This window comes from Onychostruthus taczanowskii, unplaced genomic scaffold (assembly GCF_017590055.1).
Source record: "Onychostruthus taczanowskii isolate IOZ18803 unplaced genomic scaffold, ASM1759005v1 scaffold20, whole genome shotgun sequence".
NCBI lineage: Eukaryota > Metazoa > Chordata > Aves > Passeriformes > Passeridae > Onychostruthus > Onychostruthus taczanowskii.
In genome coordinates, this window is record NW_024499240.1 from 4079784 (window position 1) to 4089417 (window position 9634).

General features: G+C 50.0%; 1 protein-coding gene across 1 annotated transcript; it reads left to right on the forward strand.

Annotated features, from left to right (window-relative positions):
• The first annotated feature begins 2131 nt into the window (after positions 1-2131).
• On the forward strand, positions 2132-3910 carry SP5 (Sp5 transcription factor). The gene is made up of 2 exons (XM_041403614.1): positions 2132-2308; positions 2858-3910. The coding sequence occupies exons 1-2, from the start codon at positions 2258-2260 to the stop codon at positions 3908-3910; spliced, it is 1104 nt and encodes a 367-aa protein (XP_041259548.1). The 5' UTR covers positions 2132-2257.
• The last annotated feature ends 5724 nt before the right edge of the window (positions 3911-9634 follow it).

Sequence of the window (9634 nt, forward strand, 5' to 3'; positions counted from 1 at the left end):
CCCGTGTTGACGCGGCGCAGTCTGCGGATCGCTCATCGGCGGTACTGGGAGGTGTTCGTGTGTGTTGGATGGAGGTGCCGAACCCCGCGAGCCCCGCACTCGTGCAGGCGGATGGGGAGCTCTATCGCCCGCAACCTCACGCCCTTGCGGGAGCTGCTGCCGGGCCACGGGGTCCTGCAGCAGCGGCGAACCTTGCCTCGATGCATCAGTGCGTTGTAAAAGCGCTGGATGCGGGACCCTTGTCTTCCTGTTGCCAACCTGGTAAAGTGGTTACCTGGCACATGGGAAGAGCTTGATACGGCTGCTGCGTAGTGTTACATGGGGTCGAGCTTTTATTTCTCCCCAGGACTCAATATGGAGCCGTGGGAGAGGACTTGGCACTTTAATCCCTTCAAAGAAACCGATCTAATTCAAGCCCTACAACTCTTGAAAGTCTTTGAGCGGACAGTGATTGTTTCCACAGGAAAGGCAGATAAAGATCTCTGTGTGCTGGCGTTTAAAGAGACTTCAGTGGCGGTGCGAATACAATTGAACCCAGCGACTGCGGGGAGGATCGAGTTACCTGTGCAAACAGCTCCGGAGGACCAGAGCCAGCCGGCATCTGCCCAAAAGGGTACCCTCACCTCCTCAAGACGGAGATGAACGTCCTGGTTTGGTACCTGGCCAAACAGGCCGGCGTTTGCGATGGCCTCGGAGCAGATGGGGAAGCGGGGAGGAGAGGAGCCCGTTTCCAGGGCCCCCGGCGGAGCGCGGAGCTGAGCGGGCCCGCGGAGAGGCGCGGGGCCCCGCCTGCCCCTTGCTGGGCGGCACATGCGAGGGGGCCCGCCAGCTCTGCGGCCCACTGAGCTCAGCAGCCCGCGGTGGCGGCAAGCTGTGACCCAGATGTGCCTGGTGCTGGTTAGAGGGTCAGTAGCCTCACACATGGTCGACCGCAAGGCAGGTTAGATCCTTCATACACACATGCGTATAGAGACGTATAGACAGAGGCCGAAAGGTGCGGGATGAAGTAACAAAGCGCTTGGGGCCGGCTTTGTCTTTAGGGCAGGAGGTGAGAGAGCAGGGGAGGCAGAGACCCAGTAGCAGCGTTCGCTCCCGAGGGGCCACCCCGATTTCCACTCCCCACCGGCGCAAGACAGGCCGGCTCGGCAGGCCCGCCAAGAGAGACTCCGGTCTTCATTTAAAGAAATTGGGTCTCAGACCCGGCTCTCGCTAGGGAAGAGGAAACTTTTCCTTTCTGTTTCCCGGCTGCCCGGTTTGTCGGTGTGTCTGTCTGAGAGAGCGCTTGCTGCTGGTGGCAGCCCGCTGCTCCTCCCCGGGCCCGGCTGGGCGCCTGGCCTGGCCCCGCGCCAGGCGGGGGCTCCCGGTAACAAGGGGGCAATGCCGGCTGAGCGAAGTGAAACAAATCCAGCTACCAGAGGAGAAAATGCGCGGTTATTTGCCGAGTCATATCGAGGGCATACCCCTCAGCCTCGGGGGAAGGGCGGGCGGAGGGAGGGAGCGGGGAGGAACCACCGACAATTACTCCGGGGAAGTTTTACGGCTGGGATCTACCAGCCCCTACCAGGTGAACTCGCTGTGCTATGTTACCTTCAGTCTTTAAACACTATCAGAGGAATCCGGAGGCAGATTCCTCAAGCGATAACAAAGACGCGTTGTCACTTTAGGGCTCTGCCACAAATTTAATTGCAAAAAAAAAAAAAAAAAAAAAAAAAAAGGGAGGGGGGGATCCAGTGTCTTGCACATCCAACGCGAGGGTCTCTAGGCGGTAAGGGGTCCTTTGATCAAGAAAATCCAATTATTTGTGTATATACATTTCCCACATAGTGATTACTTCATTAATTGTCCCGCCTTTATCTCCTCCCTTCCCATCCCCCCTAATAATCAGTTCTTTTATCCAGACCAACAAACACACCATAGGAGCTTTGTGGATTCAAAGGATTTGCTTTCGCTTCTGAAAGAGCCGCTATTCTTTGATGATTGGGTAGCGGCAAACTTCAAAGCCATAAATCTTCCCTCTGACTGGTTGGCGGCCCGGCAAAGTCCTTATCAAATTCTTGGAGGTGATCCTGGCGCAGTCAGACAGTCCGCGGAGATCGCGCAGCGCGGGGGGGTGGGACGCGCACGGAGGCGAAGAGATCAGAAGGAAAGGGAGAGAGGGGGAGAGAGAAGGAAACTGGGCAGCTTCTCGTCTTCCCCTCGGCGTCCTCATGCCTCGGCAGTGCCCCGGCGCCTTCCCTTCGCCCCGGGCGCAGTAGCCATGGCCGCGGTGGCTGTCCTCCGGAACGACTCCCTCCAGGCTTTCCTCCAGGTCAGTACCGCACCCGGTGTTCCTCGAACTGCGCCGAGTCCCACGGTTGTGACCCGCATTGCGCGGGGGCAGCTGGCGTCAGCCGCCTCCCTCCCGGGGCTTATCCCGGCGAGCGGCCCGGAGAGGTAGGTGGGGACCCCCGCGGTGGTAGGAGGCCGGGCTCGGGCTTCTCGGGCTTGTAACTTCCTCTCCCGCCAGCAGCCCGTTACGAACTCCAGGCAGCGCTCCGTGGCAAGGGGTGTGGGGGGCGCGGGGGCTGCCTTCCTGCCCGCAGCGGCTGCTTCCCCGGCCCAGGAGCGGCGGCGGGGCCGGCAGCACTGGCCGCGGGCGGGACCGGTCTCTGGGCGGAGCGGGGGGGCCGGGCACGTCCTGCCCTCTGGGTGCGCATTGTTTTCGGAAAGTTTACCGGCCGTGCGGGGAGCGGCGGGCCGGTCCCAGCCGCGCACGGGCAGTGGTGCGGGAAGTTTCTCGCAGGCCGGTGCCTGCGGGCGGCGAGTAACGCGCTCTCTTCCCTCCTTCCCTTCTCCCCTTCCTCCCGTTCCTGCGCAGGACCGCACCCCCAGCGCCTCCCCAGACTTGGCCAAGCACTCCCCCCTGGCTCTTCTGGCCGCTACTTGTAGCCGAATCGGGCAGCCGGGCGCAGCGCCCTCGGATTTCCTGCCGGTTTCCTACGACCCGACGCTGGGATCCCCCTCTAGGATCTTCCACCCGTGGAGCGGCGAGATGCCAGCGCACTCCCCGGGAGGGCTGCCGCCGCCGCATCCCAGCTTGGGGTTGACCCCTCAGAAGAACCACCTGCAACCTTCCTTCGGGGGTTCTCACGAACTGCCCCTCACCCCCCCGGCGGACCCCTCCTATCCCTACGAGTTCTCCCCCGTCAAGATGCTGCCCTCCTCCATGGCCGCCCTGCCGTCCAGCTGCCCGCCCGCCTACGTCCCCTACGCCGCCCAGGCCGCCCTGCCGCCCGGGTACTCCAACCTGCTTCCGCCCGCCCAGCCCTGCCGGCAGCTGTCGCCTAACCCGCCGCCCGAGGACATCCCCTGGTGGAGCATCCAGCAGGCCAGCGCCCCGGGCGGCTGCGGCCACCGCTTCCCCGCAGCGGCGGCGCTGCCGCGGAGCCTGGTGCTAGGGCACTCGGACTTCGCTCAGTACCAGACGCAGATCGCCGCCCTGCTGCAGACCAAGTCTCCCCTGGCGGCAACGGCCAGGAGGTGCCGCCGCTGCCGCTGCCCCAACTGCCAGTCGGCCGCGGGCAGCGCCCCTGAGGCGGAGCCGGGCAAGAAGAAGCAGCACATCTGCCACATCCCCGGCTGCGGCAAGGTGTACGGCAAGACCTCGCACCTGAAGGCGCACCTGGGCTGGCACACGGGCGAGCGGCCCTTCGTCTGCAACGGGCTCTTCTGCGGGAAGAGCTTCACCCGCTCCGACGAGCTGCAGCGGCACCTGCGGACTCACACGGGCGAGAAGCGCTTCGTCTGCCCCGAGTGCGGGAAGCGCTTCATGCGCAGTGACCACCTGGCCAAGCACGTCAAGACCCACCAGAACAAGAAGCTGAAGGCGGCGGCCGACGGCGTCAAGCGGGAGGACAGCCGTGACCTGTGACCGCCGGGACAGCCGGCTGCTGCTGCCTCTGCGGGCCGAGCCCAGCCGAGCCGCGGCGGGACGCAGGCGGGGGGCGTTTCTCCGCTGGGGGCAGGGCGGTGGGGAGAGGATGGCAGGCTCTCGGACTCTCGCCGGGCACGGCGAGCAGTACCCCGGCTGGGGGCGGCCTCCGCGGACCCTCAGGCCCGGGACTGGACACGGATAGGGACCCGGAGCCGTCCAGGAGCAGGCGCCCGGCCCGGCCTGGAGCGCGGCTGAATGGGGGGTCCGGGCGCTGGGGCACGAGCGGGGCCGGCCCGGTCCGGCCGCGGGGGTCGAGGCTTAAAGACACCTGAGGGTGAGGTGGCAGCGCCGCTGTGGCCGTGCTGGGGCTCGGCCCTCGTGCTTTCAGGGTAACAGACTGAAGTTTTGTGTACAGGTTATTTAATAGTTACGTTTGAATACACGTGTTCCCCTCCGTCTTCGACCCGCGCGGGGTCTAGCATGAGATGTTTCTGTAAAGCGACCCGCGACCGCAGCGTGAAATAAACACGTTCACACCGGGGTCAGCAGGGACGGTCCGGCCGCGTCGGTCTCGTTTGGTCGTTCCCGGGTGCCCCGCGCGCGGCCGCCTTCCCGCCATTTCCCGCTGAGGCGGCGGGCCGGCTGCGGCTCCGGCTCCATCGCGGCGGCCGAGCGGAGCTCAGCGCACGGCGACCTGAGAGCTGCTCATGGTAAACACCTTTAAAATCCCGGGAGCTCCTTCGGACGGGTGTGCCTGTTAGCTCTGGTTGGTGGGTTGGGTTTGGGTTTAGGTTTTTAAAATTATTTTCAATATTTTGTTTCCCGCACATGAAGCTGAGAGGAAAAAAAAAGAAATGCACGGTGCCAGTACTGGGAATGAACATACAGGTCAAGTTCTACAGGCCAGGATATATATTTGTGCAGAAGTGGGCAGCGGTGCAGTGTTAGTGATACCCCTTCTCAGGCCACAGGCCAGCCCCAAACAGCCGCTCCCAGCCTGAGCTCTCTGTGGCACAGCAGAGCTAACACGCTTCCCAGCGTTAACTTCCTGTAAAACTGCAGAACTGAGGGGCTGAGGTACGTGTTACCCTGCCAGTACAACAAAATGGCAGTCACTGTCCTGCAAAGGGAAGAGCCTTGGCAAAAAACTGTGTTTAGAAGTACCTAGTAGATAGTGACAGCCTTTAGTGTTTCTTATTTCTCACTGGGCATCACGTAAGTATGGGCATATTTCTTTTAAAATAATAACTTTTCTTACTGCAGCGAGATCCCTATTTTTTTTTTTTATTGAAATCTATGTAGCCAAACAAACTGAGGAACCTGATCAGTGATTTGCTAAATTTTTAATTTTAACATTGAGAATACTCCTTATTTGCTCCTTATATTTTTACAACATCGACTTTATTTTCTGATTACCTAATGAGACAGTAAAATAAAAAGTGCCTTCAAAACTTCACCAGGACTAATCTGGAACTGTTCAGCTTCAGGTGAGATTCTCTGGTGGCAGTTGCCAAGCAAGCTTTGGCACAACTATGTTGGCAGAGATACACTCTGCCATGGACTTGGATCAAGAAACACCACAGCTCGCTAAGTGTTTGTAATGACAGGACATGTAAAATGAATGTGTCTGTATGTATGTCAAATACCGCCAAGAATCTCTTCTGGGGAGCAATGAGATGAGATAATACCACGAGAACCCTCGTATCTGAAGTAATGAGAAGTTAAAGGACAGTTACCATGGTACAGGTTGTTAACAATATTTTAATATTTATTATTCTGAATTAATTTCCCACACCATATTCTTAGGGTCAGCTTACTGAATTAATAACCAAGCAGCTGTCTTCTTTTCTACTGAAGAATCTTCTATAAACTGTCATAGAAAACATTGAGAGGAATATGTTTAGCTTCACCAGTTAGCATTCCTTTGCCAAAGATTCAGGTGTCAAAAGTGTGTGGTTGAGGGATACTGGGTAGAAGATGTCTTTAGTGTGCCAGATGGAGTGACAGCAAGGCAAGAAATTAACAATGGACCTGATCCAGAAGTCCTTAGTAAAAAAAGTCTTTGAGACAAAAGTGCATCCTCTTTACTACTGATGTAGGATTGAAATATTTCGTCAGGAATTACAGTGTTTCTGTAATTTTAAAATGTGTTTGTGCAAGTGTTTCTTGCTTTTTAAGATGTTTCATGGCACACAGTGGCAATCTAGTTCCTTTTTTTTTTGATATTAAGTTACATTAAGAACATAGAGTTAGAGAATTTCAGATTGCTTTAAAAGAGAGTTTGTTTCACTAAATAGTCTTTCAATTCTCTGTATGGGTCAAAACTACTTAAAATGGAGAGTAGTGGAAAGTGCTTTAATTGGTAGCAGTACAGGAGAAACAAGAGTATCCCAAAGTAGGAGAGGGCTCTTACAGGATAGAATAATTCCCACATGGCGATGGCCTTTCCTGCTGAGGGAGTGCCAAGATGAAGAGCTGAAGCAATGCCTTAGAAGGTTTCTGGGGCAAGTCTAACCTGAGAGCCAGAGACCCATTCCTCTTAGAGCACATGTAACTAGCACAAATTAGCCTGAGAATGGCAGATATGGTGACTTCTAAGCTGGACCCTTATGGAAAGATTTTTCTCCAGTTTGAAGACATGCTGAATTTGCCAAGCATTTGTGTTTGGTCTAGCAGACTATTTTAGGTTGTTATTCATTCCACAAGACACAGCTTGTACTGAAATACAGAAAGTTTTATCACTCACTTAAGTATGAACCTGCAAATAATCCAGGTTTGAAGCAAAAGACTGTAGCCCAGCCAGTGTCAGCAGCATTTCAAAGGGGTGGTGGTATCTGATTCACCAAAAAAAACCACCACAGTGGTATCATGTTGTAGGCTGTGCACCTTGTATATATATATGTGTAATGACTACGTTAAAGCTTGAAAGTGCACTGGGTAAAATACATACAGTCAAAATTAGTTAAAATCCTGTCATGAGAGAGAGATGTATTTAAGTGAAAACCCACAGTATCAAATGCTAATGAAAATCTTAATCTCTAAGAATGGCACACACACACATACAAAAACAATTAGGGATTTAGAAGACTTACTTAGGTAAGTGAAACTAACAGTTTATAATATAAAAAAATATTTAATAAAACTATTTCTTTGTAAAGCTTTTAAATAGTTCATTGGGAAAAGGAAGTATACATGCATCATAGCTGTTTCATACTCATCTGTAAATAGCTAAATCATATGATAGCTTTTCAATTGAAATAATTAAACTTTTTTTAGTAATATGGTATTTAAATAAACATGTGACCTTTCTGATGTATAGGTAGAGCATTACAAAAATATATTGCTTGCATCTCAAGAATTTATTTCTAGTTGCCAAATTGCACTGCATAATAAAATTACCTTTTAATTTTGCATTCACAAAATACATTTTATACTTTTAGCTGTTTCCAATCAACTAGAACAGCTGTTCATTTTATAAAATTAAATTATTAATATTCTTCTTAATTATAAATTGTGAGTACATATGCTGCTCAAGGTCAATTCATTTCCTAATTTTAAAACTTAAATGTCATTGGTATAATAGACATATCCTATAAACCAATTCATCTGGTATTTAACTCAAATGAGATATAGTAAAAAAAGTTGAGATTTGGTCTTTAAGCAGAAAACATTTAAAAAAATCCATAACTAATCAACATTGTTTTTCAGATAGTTTGGGTTTTTTTAATATGTTGTTAATCAAATTATTTTTAGTCAAAGGTAAATAGAATAAGACTCTCACCTGGGAGAAGGTTGCAGGATTGCCCTTTTGGTCCCAGCTGACCAGATTTTCTTTGCAGTAATCCAACAAATTCATAAAATTATGTTTCCTACCTTCTCAACTACTATTATAGAAAAAGAGAAAGTTTTTTTAAGCAATATTGGGAGATGTATTTCCTGAAACTATCATAGTGTAATTCTTCCTTCCATATTAAATTAAGGGTGTAATTTTTGAAAAAAATATTTAATCTTCAATTATTTGCAGATTTTGATTGCATTTTAAAGTAACTACAACTTAACTATCTCACTTGGTAAATTCACATATCTAGTAATAGTGCTGAATACTGAAGAAATAGGGAATATAATATGCTGCTGTCTTGAACTCTTAGATGAAAGATACCTTTTACTGTTCAATGATGTTCAGTGACTCAGGAGACCACTCAGAAGTTCAAAAATAGGTCAAGTTTGTGTCTCTGTGCACGTAGTTGCACGATTACTGAGGCCATTTTAAATGAGTTGTAAAATTTCATGGATCTTGTCAGCCTATTCTCACACTGAGCAGTAAGAAACAGAAGCATAATGTCCAGCTTGTCAGGTTTTATAGTTTCCATAGAACCTTGTTTTTCCTCTGTTACAGTTCTTGGAATTATTTCACACTTTTTATGAGATTCTTGTGAATCCTGTGGTAAAGATGTGGGGTCTGCTACTCTGGCACATGATAGAATCAGCTCAAAGACCTATTAGATTTTCCTGCCAAACTTTTTTAAAAAAACTTCTTACCAAAGAGGATCCCTTAATCTTCAAGACTACTGAGCTTTCCTTCAAAGGATTGCCTAGCAGGTATCTTCAATAACTTTGTATTTAATATTGTTCAAGCTACTGAGGACCTGGAGCTGTGCAGCGCCCAGCAAGGCTCACCCTTGTCAGGTAAGTGTTAATGGGCAGCATAGAGAAGAAGGATCCAAGGCCCTAGGCTGATGGAAGGAATAGAAGTGCATGTAATCCAAAGGGTCTTTAAAATAACTTTATGGGTTTTATTCCCTGTTAATATTTACTCCAAACCGATTTGAAGTCATGTAGGTGTTTCAGTATGGATAATGAAAATCAGAGGAAACAAACATGTATTTTGACCTTCTGACTGTGACAAGTCAGTAGGAGGTTATGGATAGTGAGATTTGGCTTTTAGCCTGGAGGACATCAGTGCTGTTTTTCTTCTCCTCATCCTTAATATCTTTTGTGTTACACATTTACTTAAGAACACACAAAATCCCATCGTGTCCCTGACCCAGGCCTGGTGATTACATCATTGCTTAGCCATGTCAGCAGGAGCCGACCTGGGGCGGTGTACAAAGCCTGTGTGCCCCTGAGAAAGGTTATGGATGTCCACTCAAGGGCATGTAGGGACATGTAGATATGTAGCAGGTCTCCATGTCCTCTTCAGGTGGCTGTGGGGTGCATCCTGTGCTGCAACGGACTGAAGTTAGTGGCCAAGACCTTCTGAAGAACTGGCAAGTTTGTACTGAGGTACAAACTGAGTTGCTCTTCACTGAGTATATTACATCACCACACTATTTAGTATGGAGGAATGATGAACTACAAGGGAGAAAATGAAAAATAAACCCACTTTTTTTTTAGGATACTCATATTCAAAATGAAAAATAATACTCAAATGCCATAAACTGATATTTTTCACAACTTAAATGTGTCCGTTTGCAAATACCAAAGTCAATAGCTTTATCAGAAACAATAGTGTGTACCTATGTTTTTGCATTTTTAAAAGATAGTGTTGTCTGCAAAAACAATATATTCCTATTATCTGTAAGTTCCTGTTCTTATAACAGTACTGGCTGTTTAAACAATGTTCCAGTATTACCTTGTATACTACTCAAAACCATTTTTCATTTTCCTTTTTAACAGGAACCAGACATCACAGAGCATGCTTTCAAACAGGCTCTAATTATA